Consider the following 20077-nt stretch of genomic DNA (forward strand, 5'->3'; position numbering starts at 1 on the left):
GACTCCAAGGAAACTCCACCCTTAAGGAAGGTTGGGTACAACTTTGACCCAAAGCTTGATAGAGATGAAAATAAAATGTGAAATTATTTTGGCATATTACATCTTAAACAAACTTATAAACACTTCAGTATGAAATCTCTCCCAGATAATAATGGCGGATCATAGAATTGTGCATTTATGTGGCACTCATAAGCCACCACAAAAAATGAAAAAGATATTCTAACTGAAAATAACCAAAGTAAATAGAGACAAGTTGTACATTGACTTAAAATTACTCCTCTCAAAATAATATACTATATTCATCAGTGAAGCATTCTTACATGTCCACAAAATGGATTAATTAGCCATGTCGTGACCACTTCTTTTCTTCTACATAAAGAGAATGTCAGAGAGAGTTCTGAGCATGTATAACACTGAATCTCAAAAAATAACTAACATTAAGATAGACACTGTACATAATACTGCTAATCAAAACCACATTTTTTTTTGACATTTGCATCAACTTAGTACCAAGTGGAATTAATAGAGGGATTCTAATAGCATATAGCCTCGCCATCACCTAGGTTTTCTTTTCACAACTATTCCTTCAAGAATCCCATCAGTACCAAAATTACCTGAGAATTGATGAGGATCTACAGGGCCTGGTAGCTGAAATGTGATTGAGAATTGGCCTGCTGGGCAGAGGTTTTGAGTTTGCATTTCAAATACCTGAGTGCGCATTGATACAGTCTTCTCTCCTGTTGTGGTTATTCCCTGAATAAATACTTTGCCATCTGTGTCAACCTCGCAGCTGAATTCCTCTGCAATCATAAATTCAAAGTTCATTGATTTAACATATTAAGATCTCTTTAACACACTATGCTGCTGCAGAAGTGATTGAAAGACTTGCCAACCCATCATAACAACATAATGTTTAACGATGATCAAGATCTGGTTATAGTACTCAGAACCATTGTACATTGCCAAAACATCAAACAACAGATGCAATTGCCTTCTTTCCTTGTTTCTTTGTTAGTTTTAATTCTTTTTCTCCTTTTCCAATTTTGTAGTGTAAGGGCATGCCATAAGGAGAAATATCAAATCAACATAGTTGTCATTTGAAGTCATATGGCCACATCATCGTATACATAGAATATACAAACCTTTTCAGCTTTAGATAATTTTATTTCATTAACATAATTCTCAAAGCAGTGTAATGTAGAACCCAAACATGAACTAGACATTCCTAAAATAGAGGCACTTATAGCATAGAAGATTAGAACATAGAACTAAATAAATAGCAATCAAGTGACTTAATAAGATTTAAAAAGAAACTTACTATCATCCCTCTTCACACCAGGGAGAGACATACGAAATAGGTAAGAGTCTTCACACTCTCCAATGTCCACAAGTCCCATAATGGGACCAATCTGCCCCATAGCCGCACTTCCTGTCAATGCAAAACCACTGTTGGTAGCAGCCACAATGTTAGACCATTCCTTCTTAGTAGGACGAGAAGGAAGGAATAACGCAGCCGGAGCACCAACTTTAACAGAATCACCTTCACCATCAAGACCCATACCACCATTAAACGGCACACAGCTAATAGGGGTCACAGCATGGGCATGTGGCAGTTGGTACTTAAGATCAGAAAAATCATCACTTTCAGTCACTTTTCGAGAACTAGTTTTCCTACTAGAAGATTGAAGCTCAGGCAAAGGCAATGGGATAATTTTTTTATGCTCAACCTTCACAACTGACTTATTACGCAAACCACTACCATCCATACAATTATATAATCTAGCAACATCTTTGTCCACAACAAAATCCTCCAATCCACTCAATCTCTTGAACCTTTCAATATCCTCTTGACTGAAGAAAAACACTTCCGGGTTATCAATAAACACAATATTTTCAATGATCTTAAACCTATTACCTTTGAACATAGACTGAGGGTGTAATTCAAGTGGGAACAAATCAGTAAACTGAGGGTAATTGCAATTGGAGGAACCTTCCAGCCCTTGAATGAACCGGCGCAAAAAGGTTAACTTTACCGTTAATGATTTATCAACATTCCTAAGTATATAATAGTAAATTCGTTCCAATTCAGATACTTTCATATAAGAATTTGTTAATTGCTCACGTGTGTATGAAGGTAATCCTTCAGCTACTATCTGTAACACTGATTTTTTGTCACCATTGATATCAGGACCAAAGTACGTTCCCATAATGAAGTAAAGGAGAAAACATTGATCATCATTAAGGTTATTGGAATTTAGGTTTTTGGGTTTGGGTTCTAATAGTGCTAAGGTTGTTTGATATTGGTTAGGTTGTTCCATTCTATTTTGAGACTTAGACATGTCACACTAAAACCATGATTCTGCAAGAAAAATAATGAAAATGAATGAAATAGTAATGTAAATGGAAATATTGAATTAAATTGAAGGTATATGGTGTTTGTTTAGAGTTGAAGAAATTAAGTAACAGTGACATTGTTGAAGAGTGGCGAAAAAATAGGAACGGAAGAGTGTAGAGAGAGAGATACTTACATGTGATGTGAGGTTTGAAGAATTATGAATCGCATGCATGCAGTGAGAATTAAGAATGAGAAATTAGAGAAGCTGTTTGGCTCCGAACAGGGGATTTGTGAAGGTGAAATAGAGCACCGTCTGGTAGTGTTAATGGTATGTTGGTGATGCTATGAGGCTTACCTTGGGCTTCGGAGCTATTGGGCTATGATACAAAGCGTGCGTTACATTTACATAGAAAGAGAGTAAGACTTTTTTTCTTTTGAAATAGAAAAAGAGTAAGACTTGTGATACATCATCTTAGTTAATGGTATTTCTTAATTGCCAAAGGGGATAATTAAATCAAGTATTTTTGTCAATTTCGTCTACGAACTATCAATCTCTAACCAAGATCCTGATTCGAATTCAGCCTTGGGCATACAGTAGCGTTAAAACTCTTAGGGAGTGTCTGCCGCCCATTTGGGTTCCACAATGCTCGAGGGATTAGTCTCTGCAGTTGCACGCGGAGGATACCCGGTTTACACCCAAAAATATCTCTAATCAATTTAATCTCTAAACTGAAAATATATATGAATGTAAGGACTACATTGACATTTTATAATATAGGGTCTATTTAGTATATTTTTATAGTTTAGAGACTACATTGAAGAGAGAGCGGTAGTTTAGGGCTTAAATTGATGGTTTGTTAAAAAAACATGCATAAACTTATTTATCATGAAATATTCTTTATTATTGATCTTGAGAAGACTCGTTGACGACAAAGGGAGCGGCTGAGATGCAGTGAAAGACGACTTTGATTCACCAGAGGGGGTGATGTATCTGTAAGGACTCTAATGCTCAATCGAGTAAGGGTTTGAGAAATTTAAAAGGTTCAAATGAGTGAGGTAGCAACAAAAGACGGCGTGGACCGAGCTCAAAGACCTAAAATGGTTAGGCGGTTGCAACAAAAGCAATGCAAACCATGTATCACCGTATGACGGAGATCAAAGGGTCCTGATTTGGCCATGGAATGCTGGTGTAGGCTTGAGCGGTCTCTTGAGCGGAGGTCGTCTATTTCGGCCTAATTAGTAATCAGATTGGGTCTTTGTCCAGTCCAGAACACTTATGCAATATATAACTAGCAATGAGTTTGGGTCCTTCAGAATGGACTAGACCTCCGACAACATAGCAAGCCAAAGTTCAAATCTCAGTTGAGAGAGGTACCCATATTTAGTATCAAACACGCCTCAAATGAATGAAACATATGAGAAACCCAAAAAAAAAAAATGTTCCCAGGTCTTTAAGTTATTACATACCAACATTTGTCGTTAAAAAAATCAGGTATGCAGAGATAATAATAGCAAAAGTTAAATCTAAATAACAATGTAAAAGCAATTTTGTGGGATACCGGAACATGGGGAGATTTTCTCACACCAACATCTTTCTCAATTTGCTCCGAATCACACCTTTAGCTATTTGACAATGTAGTATATTGTTGGTCTAACGATTTTATTCCTCTTGTAGGAAATCACCCCAATTTATTCTCATCTGCATTTGATGATGAAATCACCCATAACTCATCAATTTTCTTCTCTCAAAAAGGTTCAAACTCGTGTTTTTCTCTTCTCAACCATTGTTCTCTTCTACAGGTTAACATGATACTAACATCTAAGCCTTAATTTAACTTTATGCCAAGTTTTGTTGTGTATCAACCCTCCGGTTTCTAGCGGAAATGAGCCCCCTAATCAAATCAAACCGAATGATACGTCCTTCGTAAAACTCATTAACCACTTGAGCTTTTTCCTTTATACACAAGCATACAGTATCAAACTTCGTCTCATTAATTAAGCAAACTTGTCAGTAATGTATCTGATGCAATAATTAATAAGGATGATATTACTCTGAATCTATTGATCAGAAAAAAATGCTACTATGAAATCTACAAGCAGGTCACTAATGTTGCTCAAGGAGGATTTATTCTTAATAGTGACCACTAAACAGGCCTAGCATTAGCAACATTGTAGTTTTACACTTTGCTAACACATTGAGAACAATGTTGCATCAATTTTAAATCACCATCATTCAGTAATACACAATGGAGTATACAAGAATCAACAATTACACAGAACAATCTTTCAAGAGTGATTGAATTGAATCAAACAATAGTGGTGTAGTAAAAAAAACAAAATAACCATGGCTCTCATTTTGATACTTTCCATTTTCTATTTCTATTCTTCAATGCAATTTGTGCAACAGGAGAACAAGTCCTAAACTTCTCAACCCAAAATTTCACATCCTCTTTTCCCAATCTGAAACTCATCATCAAAACAGCCCCCAAGAAAAACCCTAAAAACCAATCCTTTATGACTTTATTTCTTAACAATGAAATTGAAGAAACCCCAACAAAACAAAAGAACAATGACTTCAGAAACAGGTCCAATTCTGAAACCCTAAACGCCCAGAAACCCGCAACACATATCAACACAAACAATGGCAACAAAAACATCTGCTCATTCCTCCTCTTGCTCGATTTGTTTGTTTTCCTACTCCAGCCACTGATGAGACGGTTCACAATCCGATGTTCATTCGAATTGGTTTGTGCGATTTCGCGGACGAGGGAATTAAAGGGTTCTGGCAAGATCTTGAGATTGAATGCGAGTGTGGAAACTAGTTGAAGCAATTTTCGATTCGACGATAGGGGCCATTGTGGTCTTCTAGCGCAGACGATTTGTAGGTTTGTTAGAGTTTGATGGGATTGCGAAATGGCGACGGATTTGGGTTTGAGGAGATGAAAATTGATGTTGAATTTGGAGATTGGAATTGGAAGAGTGTGATTTGGAATTGAATGAAGGGATTGGGTTGTGGAAATGCAGGGTTTCAGTTTCGCCATTGTTTGCTTGTGTTGTGCTTTGTGACCGTTAGCTAGAGCAAGAAGAAATCAAGAAAGGTGTTTGCTTTTACACATTCATTATTTAATCCCATATACTTTTTTGAATTTGGATTCTACTTGTTGTTGGTTGACAATGACATACATGGTTCTTGGCCGTCCGATATGGATCAATGTATAAATTATTTAATTGTGTAAAATTCACTATGTAATCTCAACCGTTTGATCTTAAATTAATGATGAAGTAAATGCAGCATATTTTGATTTTGCTAATTTAAACTGAGAAATCTCAACCATTTGATCTCAATCTCTGTTGATTGATTGTGACATTTGGATATCAAATATCCTAACAAAATAATATGACACTAATGAAACAAGTATGTCAAGACCAACAAGAGATTAGAACATATCTCAAACCAAAATTTTAAGGCATGAATATGAGTTGTTTCTCTTCTAAATCTAACATTTAAGTCATTCATAGTTAATCACTCATGCTTGAACTAAAACACTAACCAGGATTACTCTTAAGAAATAACAAGGCAAAATAGTTGGCACTTTGTGTCTTTTCCAATTTCTTTCACCATCCAAACACAGATTATGCATTTAAGCAAATAATGGAATCTTTTTTAGTAAAAAATTTATTGCAACAGAAAGTTTCCTGACCACAAAATCATATGGCTAGAATCAGTTTTGATTAGCAAGGTGGGATGAGTTATTACTTTGGTACAACTTTGGAAACACCTTAATTGATGAAGGCGATCTGGTTGGAAATGCGTGGTACTACCACTATGTGGATGAGAAAGAATGTAATATTGACTATCTGCTAGGGTATTCTTGCATCCATCTGTCTACTCTCAAATTCTCCATATTAATTCCAATAACTACACTGACATGACGCATAATGGAAATAGGCAACAAACCCTCTTCCATGCCACAAACGCTATGTACAAAGTTACTCAGTAGGCCACAACTACATTAATATTCATCATACTATCTAAAAGATGGACCACTTTTTCTGTCTATATATAGTATTCAATTCAATTTCTATCTAAATAATATTCACCACTAAAACCTTTTCTAAGAAATATTATTATATGAACAAGTTTGAGTTTCCTGGTGTTGATAAAGTAACCATGAAAATTCTTGACTGTGAAAATGTCTTGAGTGGAGGAAAGCGTAACCGATGCGTTGTTCTACCAGCTAATGTTCCTATAGTTGCTGATTCCTTAAAACGGAAAAATCAAAACTGGTAAACATTTTTAACCTCCCAAACATGTCATAATTGAATAATATATATACGTTTTTGCGGAAGATAAATACTTAGATGTCTCATTTTCTTGATGCAGGATTGCCAGGGCAAGTTCTACTAATGATTTAATCATACAAGTTGGTGATTCCAGCTTTCACTTGCATAAGGTGGACCTTTTATTATAAGATATATATCATTTTTTTTATCATAACATGTGTATCAAAATGTGTGCTATGTATCTGATCTTAATTTAGTTATATATCACCATTGGCCATTGCTTTTAGTTATATAACATGTTAAATCTACTTATTTACTCTTTTCTCTGTTTTTACATTACTCATTCACACCAATAAGTACCTCATGTTCCTAATTTCAAACATATCATAACATGTAATATTGTTCATATTTTTAACTATAAATTAATGATTAATTCATTGATTTTCCAGCTTGCCATGGTCTCAAGAAGTGAATATTTGAATAGGCTTGTCTTCAAAAGGAGAAGTAACAACATAGAAGACAATAATCATACTATCCAAATAGACAATCTTCCAGGTGGTAGAAAAACATTTGAGTTAGTTGTCAAATTCTGTTACGGTTGGAAATTCGACATGACATCATCCAACATAGCTTCATTATATTGTGCTGCAAATTTCTTAGAAATGAGTGAAGATATTGAACAAGAAAATCTAATTTCCAAAACAGAATCCTTTCTCACATTTCTAATGTTATCTTCATGGAAAGACACATTTCGTATACTCAAAAGTTGTGAATCAATTTCCCATTGGGCCAAGGAGTTACAATTAGTGAAACGTTGCTCAGAAGCAATAGCTTGGAAAGCATGTGTAATTCCAAAACTTGAAATCAAAGTTGATGCTTGTTGGTGGTTTGAAGATGTATCACTTCTACGTATAGATCATTTTATTGAAGCGATTCAATCTGTCAAAAAACGTGGAATGAAATCAGAGTTTGTAGGTTCATGTATAGAAAATTGGACTAAAAAATGGTTCTCTAAAGTCACACTTGGAATTGATCCAAATGTGACACAGAAACACATGCCAATTCAGTTACATAAAGTTTCAACCGAGTGTTTGATTAAAATGCTTCCAACTGAAGAAAATTCTGTCTCTTGCAATTTTTTGCTTCACCTGTTGAAGGCAGGTATGATGTTGAAAATCAATCATGAGTTGTTGTGTGAGCTAGAGACAAGAGTGGTTTTGATTTTGGAGCAGTGTTGTGTTCAAGATCTTTTGGTTAAGAATCAAGGAGATAAAGATTCTTTGTATGATGTTGATGTTGTTGTTAAAGTGTTACAATCTTATGTTCTTGGCATTTCAAGTAATTCTGCTGCAAAAGTTCACATTGTTGGAAGGTTGGTGGATGGTTATCTATCACAAGTTGCAAGGGATCAGAAGCTCACAGTGGAAAGTTTCAAATTGCTTGTTGAAGTATTGCCACAAAATGCTAGAGATAGTGATGACAATCTCTATAGAGCTATTGACATGTACCTTAAGGTAATATACTAATATTATATAATTTATTCCCGAAGTTTTAAATCACAGTCATATTCGAGTTTTGATCTTTGATATTGCGTACAATCACAGTCAAATGCGGCTGATCCACCTCAATCGTGGTTGTGCAGCAGTTTGGCAACATAAAAATCTATAATGTTGTGACCCAAGTAAAAGTCGCAAACCTTTTTTTAAGTGCATGTTTGGATCAACAATTAGTTTGGCAATATCTCAATGACACCGTGGTGGCACACCATGATTCTGCAAAACTCATGGTCTTCTAAACATGCATTAATAAAACTTTGATTATATCATTGCTATATGAGTACTTCAAGTTCTATTTGTGTGGACTGCGGATGTTTAGTTAACTATTTAATTGAATGGTCCATATTGTCTTGCATTTGTCTCTATGATTATATGGTTGTTGAAATCTGAAAACTTAAAACTTAACTCAATTTTGCAGGCACATCCATATTTGACAGAAGAAGATGGAGAAAATGTGTGTAATGTATTGGAATACCATAGATTGTCACAAGAAGCGCGTCAGCATGTGATGAAAAATGATAGGTTGCCCATGAAATTATCAACAGGATTTGTCCTTTTAGAACAAGTGAACATGTCATGGACAATGGCAAGTAAAGGATCAAATTACCATAGGAGTAAGACAAGCATCAGGATAAGCAAAGATTTTGAAAAGAGACAGATGAATCAGGAGATAAAAGTAATGAGAAAAGATGTTGAGATGATGAAGTCACAACTGCTGGAACTAAATACTTGCAAAATGAAGCTTCAAAAGCATTTGAAGTTATCCACTCGTTGAAGTTATGTACAAACACCTTAACATATAGAGCTTTTCTTTGATGGATGTATTTATCAGCCTCGTTGAAACCGGTTAGTTCAAAATGAAAGAAAACTAGCATAGGGTGTCCTCTCATCCTTCTGTGAATGTTGAAGAGGATTGGCAATAAAATACGCTTTTGGTCTTGCTAGCACTTCTCTCGCGTCAAAAATTATATTGATCGTTTTGTTAGTAAAATATCTTAGTTTTTGGATACTTTTTCAGCCAAGTAAGGAAATGTACGTTTTTTTGGATCGACATGCTACTTCGGACATATGGTGAGAAAAACATATATGTTGATAACATAGGTGATCCACCGTTGACTAGTAATTAAAATCAATCAGAAATTTCAACGACGATCGACTATATTATTTAGAAATAAAAACTCAAGATTTTTTTCATACTTACAACTAAGATAGTGAGTGTATCGTTGTCTTGTTGAGATGAATACTGTTAGCTAGATCTGATTGAACGACAATGATCGATGACATGGAGTCGTGGAAAAATATTCAACGACAGGTTTCTCGGGTTATTTTTGAAAATGCTTTAAAGACTAAGAGCTAGCTTGTTCATGAATTGACATTTTGCCATTTAAAAGTCTAAACGATCAGTGTGCAACAAAGAGACTAATGTTTTTGAAACATGTGAATATAGTAAGGTGCCTTTCTTTTCCTAATCTTAAAGCTAGGGCCATATATTATCGAAATCACTTGGAATCTTAAAGCTAGTGCATGCATAATTGAAGTTATTCTCTCTCTCTCTCTCTGATCTCTACCTTAAATACAACTCAAAACTTGTTTATCAACACACACTCCCACCTATCTCCCACCACTTTTTTGTCAACACACACTCCCACCTATCTCCCACCACTTCTTTGTCATCATGCCTTCAGAAGCCTCCGTGACCGAAATGATGGTTTTGCAGATGGAAGCCGCCTCAATTCTCACCATCACCACCTCCATCCCAATAATTATCGACCGTTCTAGGGCTCCGGCACCGATCCCAGATCGGTTGACAGTTGGTGATGCCCTAATCGTGCATGAAGGGTAAGTTGATATCATGCATTAGGAAACATGACATATCATTATTTTAACTGACGCAAAATACCCCCGCGTGAGTTAACTGACGCAAGTATATAACCCAGCGTGACTTAAGTCACGCTCGGCACATGACTTAAGTCAGCGTGAGTTAAATCACGTTCCTTACACCAACGTGAGTTAACTCTTACGGCGTGAGGAAGATGAGACATACAATGTCATGGCAGGATGGTAATTTTGATGCAAAAGTGAACATAGGGACAATGTCATTCCACTTCCACGTACTCTTTTTAACATATGTAGCCATTGATCTCCAAAACTTTGTTTGGACAAAATTTGCACCATAACTTTGTGAATGCTAGCTATTTTATTGGTTATTTGAACTTTAAATTCTTTTTGCCTTCAGATTCCTATTAATCTAATTCAATGTCGGTTGTTCTAAATATATTCAGACGAGTAGTGTGTAATCAAAGTTTGTAAACGTAAAATACTAATTTACATTTGTATCATTTTAATATTATTTTTTTATTTTAAGATCTCTAACAATTGGTAAATAATGTCTATATTAAATATTATTTTCAACACGCACGTGCGCGCACTAACTTGCACACACACACACACACATACGAAGTTGATTATAGCGAAAAAGGATATACTCTTACGATGTGACAAACCAAAGTTTGATTTATAGCTGACAAAATACTCATATTTAAATATTGTCTGACCACGTCGTATAAAATTATTTTCGATTGAGGGAACTTATGGAATTTTTTTCTTATGTTTGTCTTATTCTCTCTGACACACTTAAAATGTCTCTATTTAAGTTTCATTTTAGGCCTAAAAATACATTAGTCCGGCCCTGCTTCGAATCTTAATATGCCATGTATAATTGAAGTTCTTTTCCTAATCACTTCGAACCTTAAATTGCCATATATAATTGAAGTTCTTTTCCTAATCACTTTGAATCTTAAAATGTCATATATAATTGAAGTTCTTTTACTAATCACTTCGAATTTTAAAGTGATGAATATAACTGAAGTTCTTTTCTCTTTACCTTAAATACAACTCAACAAAAGGATTTGGTTGAGCATCAGAATACAAAATTCCACTCAATACTCTTTTGTCTCTCTCACTGTTCTCAACACGCACTACCACCAATCTTCGCCACTTCTTGTTAAACATTTCCACCACCGCGTCATCATGTCTTCAAAAGCCGCGTCGACCGAAATGGTGGTTCTACAGGTAGAAGTCGCCTCAATTCTCACAACCACCACCTCCGCTCCGGTAATTATCGATCGTTCTACGGCTCTGGCACCGATCACAGATCGGTTGATGGTTGGTGATGCCCTAACTGTGCATGAAGGGTAAGTTGATATCATGCCTTAGGAACATCAGATGAAAACACGACATATCATTATCGGTGCAACACTTATTATGGAGGCATTCATTCAGCAATTCCCCCTTCTTCAAATACTAAAAAGAGAAAGTGTCATTTATCAATGACACTTTGTCTTTCATCTCAATGATTTGCTATATGATGACTCGTTACATTCAAAAGTGGCTCACTCGCCAGAACCAAGCTGGAGGGTGCTATTGTCCAAAGTTCTTTATGGTGCTTTGGGCGGTTAGCTTTGCCTCTGCATTACACATGTTTTGTTGGAAAAGGATAAGGTTATAGCGAGAACTTTATGAGGAATTTAGGAGGAGAGAATATTTGAGAGAATAATTATATATGCTACTTGAAATGATACTTTGATTCTTGTTTGCTTGCTTGGTTTCCAAATGATAAGATCTCCCCTTTTTATAGGTTGCAAGGGAGAGTTCTAGACACATCATAGGAAACTTTCTACACACTTCTCTCAACTACATGCATTTAATACTATTTATACATCCTACCAATCTAGCTCTACACCACTCTAGAACTTTCTATGGGCTACACCACTTATTTGTTAATTGGGCCTAACACTTGATTAGTCCAATGGACCAAATCAAGTTGCGGCTAGGGTTTCACAACTTTTGTGAATTAGGTTAAGCACTCACAAGAAGTCTGTCATGCTTCAACACAAGGGTTCTATTTATAGAATCACTTGTGTGGTCAGCAAGCCAAGCACTTTAGTACACCGTACCTTACAGTGCACCATATTTCACTTAAACAGATTGTACCTTATGGTGGACCGCATTTCTCTATTTTTCGTAAATTAAATAATAAAGTCATATTTAATTATTTAATTACTAATAAGTCTTACTTATTATTTTATAAATAAGTCTTACTTATTTATTTCTCTCATCTATCTGTCCTTTGTGTGTGACCCTATAGATTCCCGTAACATTGACAATAATATTAAATCACATATTTAATATTATAAACAGTGAGCAATATCTAGCAACACATCAATGTTACTCAAGTGACGAGAATGTCATGTGATCTGACGAAACCTTTTATGTGATAATGTTTGTGTGCATAATTACCCTTTTGCCCTTATGTCTATATTGAACACAAGGCATATAATGTCACCATTGTCCAATTCAATATTGGGTCCGTAGACATTGCTCATGTTATGTATGAGGGGAAAATTTCATCTAGGTCACTCATGTCCCTCAGCATGATTTGTGGAGTACCTATCAACCAACTTTATAGTTATCTTGTTACAGACAACGTTTGAATGGTGACAAAACGCTCGACTCCAACATCTAGGGTACATAGTGGTTTCAGTTCAAAGGGTGGAATACACCACCATCACTATGATAATTTTTATGACACTTTTCATAACTTTTACTATGTAGTATTCTCATGGTGGGTCAATCCAATATAAATATTACTCCTAATATTTATATCTATGTGTAGACTTGATAACTCTTTATCCATGATCTGTGAGATGTGATCATCAGTCTATCCACATAATAGTCTCTATGCTTTAATGGTATCCCACTTCTCAATAAAGCTTGACTATGGATACTTTAAGAATAATGTCCTTATGTTTAACGGAGTCTCACAATTAATTTATACTTAATGTTCCATTAAACAGACGAACTATTCTAGGGACTTCATTATTTTGAAACAAAACAAAATCAATAAAGAAATGTCTTATTATTATTATATATTCACAATATATATTTATATCATATCAAGATACAAAGCCAAACCCAATCAATATAGATTGAATATTAGGGCTTAATCCGACAAATTGCTCTTCTCCCAATAAAAAAAATGCTCCCTCCCAACTGAACTTCCCAAAATACTCCCGCGTGAGTTAACTCACGCATGTATATAACCCAGCGTGAGTTAAGTCACGTTCCGTTCACCGACGTGAATTAACTCTTCCACATACTCTTCCGACGTGAGGGAGATGAGACATACAATGTCATGGCAGGATGATAATTTTGATGCAAAAGTGAATATAGGGACAATATCATTCCATTTCCACGCACTCTTTTTAACATTTGCAGCCATTGATCTCCAAATCTTTGTTTGGATAGAATTTGCACCATAATTTTGTGAATGCTAGCTATTTTATTGGTTATTTGAACATTAATTTCTTTTTGCATTCAAATTCCTATTAATCTAATTCAATGTCGGTTGTTCTAAATATATTAAGACGGGTAGTGTGTAATCAAAGTTTGTAAATGTAAATAATTAATTTACATTTGTATCAATTCAATATTTTTTATTTTATTTTAAGATCTCTAACAATCGGTAAATAATGTCTACATTAAATATCATTTTCAACACGAACGCGCACGCGCGCGCGCGCGCGCGCGCGCACACACACACACACACACACATATATATATATATATATATATATATATATATATATATATATATATATATATATATATATGGATTTGCTAGAACACACCCACTAATTTTTATGTGAGAGTGTTTTAGCAAGTTATAACTAAAAAATTAATAAATACACCTTAAGGTGTATGTTGCTATAACACACCTTCTACAAAAAACAAGTGGGTGTGTTCTAGCAAATCCTATAGGAATTTGCTAGAATACACACACTTATTTTTTAGAATGAGTATTTTAGCAAGTGAATAACTAAAAAGTGGTTAAATTCACCTTAAGGTGTAGCTTTGCTAAAACACTCTCACATAAAAACTAGTGAGTGTGTTCTAGCAAACCCTATATATATATATATATATATATATATATATATATATATATATATATATATTAAAAGGTCACGCATTAACAAAGTTGATTATAGCAAAAGATGATATACTTTTACGATGTGACAAACCTCATACAATTGGCGGTACTTTAGTAAATTGCTTCGCTAATTTCAAACCAGTTTTAATGAGCATGAAAACTACCACCACATTAAATAAAAGGATGAGCAATGCTAAACATCACGAAATACTTTATCACATACAATTACCCTTTCCTCCTCCGAAATTGGTAAAAATAAATAAAATAAAAGATAATAAGTGGCATCTCACTTAAGGTGTTGTAACGTCCACTTTCGTTTAATTATTTATTTAATCGAGTTTAGGCAATTATATTATATTTATATAATATATGTGTGAATTTTGTTGATTTGGATGATTTTGATGAGATTATGGGACTTATTTTATTGTTAAATAAAATAAAACTTGAAAATAAAATAAAATATTTAGTTGAGAGCTGTTTTGAGATTTTAGAGAGTTTTGGGGGAGAAAGTGAGATAAGATAAGATATTAAGAGGAGATATAAAAGAGAAAGACCTAGTTTTAGAAAAACAATTGCACGTACGACTGTTTTGGAAAAAGAAGGAAAACCAATAGAAGAGCAAGAGAGACCAAGAGAGGGCTGCGATTTTCTACACTATAAGGTAAGGGTGAGACTAATAATTCAGTAATATTGATTGCTATGATTCTGATGATTAATTGACAAAGTTAGGATTGAATTAGAAAAGTTTTGAAATTAGGTCAAATCCCTAAAATTGATGATCAAACGGTAAGAATTGTTTAGATTGATGTAGAAACTGTCCTATAACCTTAGAATATGTTTAGGATGAGTTATGGAACCGAAACTAGGATTTAAACCATGAGATTAGATGAAATTTTTGTAAAAACTGCATTCTGCCCGAGCCTATGTTCATCGCTCGCCACGCGAGCCAAAACCCCTCACCTCGCGAGTTACATGTCGTAGCTCGCCACATCGAGCAACCCTACTCGCCATAGCGAGCTTGACCAGAGAGCATGTCGAATTCTGAGTTTTTGACTTTTGAGTTGAACCTTAAATGCCTTTGAGTACCTTTAGGTGCCTATTAAAGATTAGAGGATGATTTAGAACAAGATTGAACCTGGAACAACCTTAGTTGGGAATCTGGCTTGTACTCGCCATGGCGAGCAGATGCTCTCGCCTCGCGAGCACTTCCAGAACTGAGTGCATTTGAGAAGTTTGAAACCTGAGTTGCTTGGATTGATTAGGAAAGGAACTTTAGGTACTAATGAGACCTATTTAAGATATTAAATGAGAACTGTGAAGCTTTTATGAAATGTTAAGTGATTATATTGTGATTTATTTATTGATTGCATTTCTTGAATTATTATTGAATGATCAAGAAGTTGTTGAAAATGAATTTGATATTAAGCTGGTGATGTGATCTGATTATGCTGCTATTGTTAATTAACTAAGTTGCATGAGTCTGAATAAGTTGATGATGAACTCCAAATTATTGGATGTATAAGTGATTTAATGATTAAGATGTTTTGTTGATAGAGTCCATGCATTAGCATACATTGAACTTTGTCCTCACCACAATTTGAGCTTTGTCCTCACCACGATTGGAGCTTTGTCCTCCCCACGATTAAAGTATATTAATACTATGATGACGATTGATACCACATGCATATAAGAGGTCTAAGTTGCATTGTCGCATTTGTCGAGTCTAAAGATGTTATGTTATAGATGATGATTGAATGCTGTGATTACTTGATAATTGTTTATCAAAGATGCAATGATGATTAAGACTGTTTATGATGTTAATTATGATTTCGAATTATATTGATTAATATTATTGTGTTATGAAATCTCACCTTTTCTGCTTGAAAATGTTGCTCTTCGTATGAGTAACTTGCAGGTGATCGTGCTTAGTGTGCAGTTTGCTGTCGTGAGTGGCCTTGCCTCACTGAGTCGTCTAGGTCGCTCTGATACGTAACGGGATGGGGTTATATGATATGCATGCTTCATTCTCTTACGTGAACAATTACGTTATTTTTATGATGTTGATTAACTGTTGAGATATTTTGATGGGGCCTACGTGCCAAAACGATTTATGGATTTTGAAATAATTTTCCGCTGCAATGTTTAAGTTATTTTGTTAAATTGTTATTTAACTGATTTAGATATTTTAATGGGGCCTACGTGCCAAAACGATTTATGGATTTCGAAATAATTTTCCGCTGCAATGTTTAAGTTATTTTGTTAAATTGTTATTTAACTGATTTAGATTATGTTTGAATGTGATATCCCGTTTATGTTGTTTGCTCTGATAAATGTTTAGAATTTTTTTTTATATTGAGAAAACGGGGTGTTACAGATGTCACGTCAGCATAGATCGAGTCAAAATTGACATTGGACCAAACTACCACATATACAAAACTTAAGAGATTGTAGTTTTTTTTTTTTTTTTTTTTGAGGGCCAGAATCACAACTTTGAAAAAGTTAGGAGGTAAAACGGTTATTAAGCCAAAAACAAACTACCAAGGTAAAGGGAAGAAAAAAGGGAGCCAAAAAATTGAGTTTCCCTCTCTCAAAACCCAAATCAAACGAATCACAACATTTTCCTCTCACAAAATCTCAATCTCCACCACCACACAATGAAGTTCAAAGCGTTCATGACAGAAACCGGCGTAAACCTACTTGAGAAACGTTTCATCCCATCCCTAGAAAAAACCGCAAAAACCTGCCATCTCTACTTCACAAAAACCCACACACTCTTCCTCCACAACCTCCTCAACGGCGACGGAATCCAATCCATCGCACAATTCACCAACCAACTCCTCTTCGACGATTTCAAAATCTCTTCTCAAAACGACGACCGCATCGCTTTCCTTATTGATCTCTCTCTTCTTCTTCGCGCTCTTCGTAGTTCTGTTGCGGTTTGTTCTGATTATTCTGCTGTTGTTCCTAATCGTCTTCAGATTAAGCTTGTTAAGAAAGTTAATCAGAATTGTACTGTTGCGATGCCGTTTTTGACTTTTGAAACGCGTGGTTTTAAATCTGCTGTTATTCAAGATATTCCTATTTCTAAACCTTTGTCTAGGGCTCAGGTTGTTGAACTTCAGAATGCGCTTGATATGGCTCAGGATATTCCTCAAACGCTTATTCAGGTTATCATCATAATTAAGTCATTGTTTTTTGGAGTTCGATTTTCAATTAGGTCTGATTTATGTTGTATTTTGGTTTTGAAATGTTAGTTAGTTGAAATTAGTGGATTTGAAGTTCACTATATATGAAGCACCGACACACACATGGATACTGGATATGACTTTGGCACGTCGACACCAGTGATAATATGAGAAAATGAATTGATTGCATTTGCATGTAATCACACCTGTCAGTGTATTGTCGATGTCAGACAGTGGCACATGTCAGACACCGGACACACATTCGATCAGAGGTGGTACTACATAGTTTAGTATAGAGTTCAATGGTGACTAATGTATGATATTTCATTGAAATTAGTGTATTTGAAATTAGCTATCAAATGCTATGAAGCACCAGCATAGACACCGTACACGACACGGACATTGGTAAAAAGTTTAAGAAATGAATTAATTGAACACTGTCAGTGTTGTTTCATTGTTGGACACCGCGACATGCCTTCCATCACAAAGTGTCGGTGCTACAGAGTCTGATATAGTTTGATACGGACACCAGTGATAATTTGATAAAAAGGAAATCATTAAATGGAATCTCAATCTCATGTATATGTGTCGTATCGGTGTCCTATACTGACGCGTGTTTAAGGCCAAACGTGCCTTTAAATCTGAAGTGTCTGTGATACATAGCTATAGAGTTCAATCGAGACAAATTTAGGTTGTTTTGACACCGCACATGCCCTAATTATGTGTTTGCTATCATGATAGAAAGTGTCAGAACTGATTATGCCTCTATCTAATGCCATGAAGAAGCAGTGACACAGACCTGAAAGTTAGATACGATGCCAACATTGATATGTAGACACGAGTAATAATTTCAGAAAAGTGGTCCTATGTAATTACACGTGTCTCTATTGGTTGTCGAACACTGACATGTGTCGGTTACTCATAAACACCTTCAATTAGAAATGTTGGTGTTACATAGATCAGATGTGATTTTAGGAATAGTAGTAATTTACATACAATTTTATTTTGAACTGAAAAATTTACATTCATTTTTGCATTAAAGTTGCTTTTAGAAAAATAATCATCAAAACTTCAATCAGTGTTGCTGAGTCTGAAAGTCCAAGTTACTTAAAAAAGGAATAGAAATTGGAAGAATGTGATGTTTCGAGATATTTGTAGAAGAAAAGTAGTTGAAAGATCGAAGCACTATAAATAAACCGAGACAGAGAATATCTTTCCCCCTGCAGATTCTTTTTAGCATGGAATTCAATACTAACGGAATACCAAATACACTCCTCAACAGACTAGAGTAGCTGAAAGAAGAGTGAAATGATTATGGATATGGTCAGATGGCTAAAGGTTTAAAAACTGCCTAAGGGATTTTAGGCTGAAAAAGTTGCTAGCTAGTAGTTACAGCTAGTAGTTAGTTTGTTTTCTGAGTGAGCATTGATTGCTGGTTAGATATTTTTTGGATATACGGGTTAGCCACTAGTAGCAAATTGTTTCAGGTTTTTACAGTCAGCTATAGTTGTTAGTTTAATTATTCAGTTATTTTGCTCAGTTAATTTTTACTTCCAATACAGGTGCCTGATTTGAATCAGTTGCTTAACTTAGTGGATCGGATGAAACATGTGGGTGATGCAGTGAATGTGTCCATAAGTAAGTACGGGGATTTGACAGTGCAGGTTTCAACCACATTGATCAGCCTTGGAGCTGAGTTTCGAAAGCTGTTGGTGATCGGCGAGCAAGCAAATGCCCCTGCTGAGGATCAAAATCTCAGTGCTCAGACGCGGTCCTCAAGGTCAATTTTGAGAGGAGATGCTCAATCGGTGCAGGTGAGTGTGAAGCACTTTGCAAAGAGTCTGCAGTGTCACTTGGCCAAACCAGATTGTGCTTTCTATGGGATTGCTCCCCAGGGCAGTTGTTTGACAGTGATATTCCAATTCTTCATCCCCGGTACCCGTCAGACTGATAAATCAATCAGCTATCATTGCAGGCTTCCTATTCTTGACCCTGGTACTGGTTAAAATTCAACACTCTATCGACCGTGTAAATTCTGTTTGTGATGAGCTTAGCAGTTTATTTGGGGAAATGTCAAGTTAATAAACTAACTACTTGGCATGGTTTTAAATAGAAAATATCATATTAGTTTGATTTGTTTGCTGTACTTAAGGCCACATTTATGTTACATCAGTATAACTTGTATGAGTAAGCGAATGCTACGGTCACAAACTTGGACCACATTAGAATTGTTTTTTGGAGGTGATCGCAGTTTTTATCGAGTTCGAGTTTGTCATTCACATCTCATGTCATTTGTCGGCACCAGGCTTGTGTTAGTATCTTGTTATGTTTGTTGCTGGGTTGCAATTGGATGTGGGGTCATTGGGTGATGGAGCAATTTCTGTGGACTTTTGGTTTTATTGCTATTGCTTCCCATGTGTCTGAGGCGCGTGCATTGTGGCGTGGTGGGTTTTGGTTTTGTTAGTGTTTACTGTTTACTAGTTTGCAGACTAATGTTAGGTTAGGTGTAGTGAGGAATTGGGTACTACTGTATTCCTTTTTTTCTCTGATAGCCTACTTTGTTGTGCCTCTTAAGAAATTTGATTGCTATATAAGTTTATCACCCTCATGTTAAAAGTAAATCGATTAGTTCAAAATGAAAACCAGCTTAGGCTGCCCTCTCCTCCTTCTGTGAATGTTAAAAGAAATGACAACAATATATACTCTTGAGGTCTAGGTAGAACTCCTC

The 20077-nt window shown here is 35.4% G+C and overlaps 3 protein-coding genes across 3 annotated transcripts; 2 read left to right on the forward strand and 1 right to left on the reverse strand.

Moving 5' to 3' along the window:
- Positions 1-271: 271 nt before the first annotated feature.
- On the reverse strand, positions 272-2725 carry LOC11410748 (increased DNA methylation 2). Its single transcript, XM_003591037.4, has 3 exons — positions 2529-2725; positions 1319-2359; positions 272-800 (listed from the first exon to the last, which is right to left on the reverse strand). The coding sequence occupies exons 2-3, from the start codon at positions 2337-2339 to the stop codon at positions 556-558; spliced, it is 1266 nt and encodes a 421-aa protein (XP_003591085.1). The 5' UTR covers positions 2340-2359; positions 2529-2725; the 3' UTR covers positions 272-555.
- A 3719-nt stretch (positions 2726-6444) lies between these two features.
- On the forward strand, positions 6445-9184 carry LOC11410749 (root phototropism protein 3). The gene is made up of 4 exons (XM_003591039.3): positions 6445-6622; positions 6720-6789; positions 7069-8133; positions 8594-9184. Exons 1-4 carry the CDS (start codon positions 6468-6470, stop codon positions 8948-8950), a joined length of 1647 nt encoding a protein of 548 aa, XP_003591087.1. The 5' UTR covers positions 6445-6467; the 3' UTR covers positions 8951-9184.
- Positions 9185-16696: 7512 nt separating this feature from the next.
- Positions 16697-19653, forward strand: LOC11408723 (uncharacterized). Its single transcript, XM_003591043.4, has 2 exons — positions 16697-17331; positions 18912-19653. Exons 1-2 carry the CDS (start codon positions 16819-16821, stop codon positions 19353-19355), a joined length of 957 nt encoding a protein of 318 aa, XP_003591091.1. The 5' UTR covers positions 16697-16818; the 3' UTR covers positions 19356-19653.
- Positions 19654-20077: the final 424 nt, after the last annotated feature.

This window comes from Medicago truncatula, chromosome 1, assembly GCF_003473485.1.
Source record: "Medicago truncatula cultivar Jemalong A17 chromosome 1, MtrunA17r5.0-ANR, whole genome shotgun sequence".
NCBI classification, from domain to species: Eukaryota; Viridiplantae; Streptophyta; class Magnoliopsida; order Fabales; family Fabaceae; genus Medicago; species Medicago truncatula.

Excerpts from the sequence above, each read along its gene's own strand:
- LOC11410748 (XM_003591037.4), bottom strand. The coding sequence starts at position 2,339 with ATGTCTAAGTCTCAAAATAGAATGGAACAACCTAACCAATATCAAACA. Across the intron at positions 801-1,318 it reads TGGTGTGAAGAGGGATGATA|AGGAATTCAGCTGCGAGGTT; the intron begins GTAAGTTTCTTT and ends TTATGATTGCAG.
- LOC11408723 (XM_003591043.4), top strand. The coding sequence starts at position 16,819 with ATGAAGTTCAAAGCGTTCATGACAGAAACCGGCGTAAACCTACTTGAG. Across the intron at positions 17,332-18,911 it reads TTCCTCAAACGCTTATTCAG|GTGCCTGATTTGAATCAGTT; the intron begins GTTATCATCATA and ends CTTCCAATACAG.
- LOC11410749 (XM_003591039.3), top strand. The coding sequence starts at position 6,468 with ATGAACAAGTTTGAGTTTCCTGGTGTTGATAAAGTAACCATGAAAATT. Across the intron at positions 6,790-7,068 it reads CCAGCTTTCACTTGCATAAG|CTTGCCATGGTCTCAAGAAG; the intron begins GTGGACCTTTTA and ends TTGATTTTCCAG. Across the intron at positions 8,134-8,593 it reads CTATTGACATGTACCTTAAG|GCACATCCATATTTGACAGA; the intron begins GTAATATACTAA and ends TCAATTTTGCAG.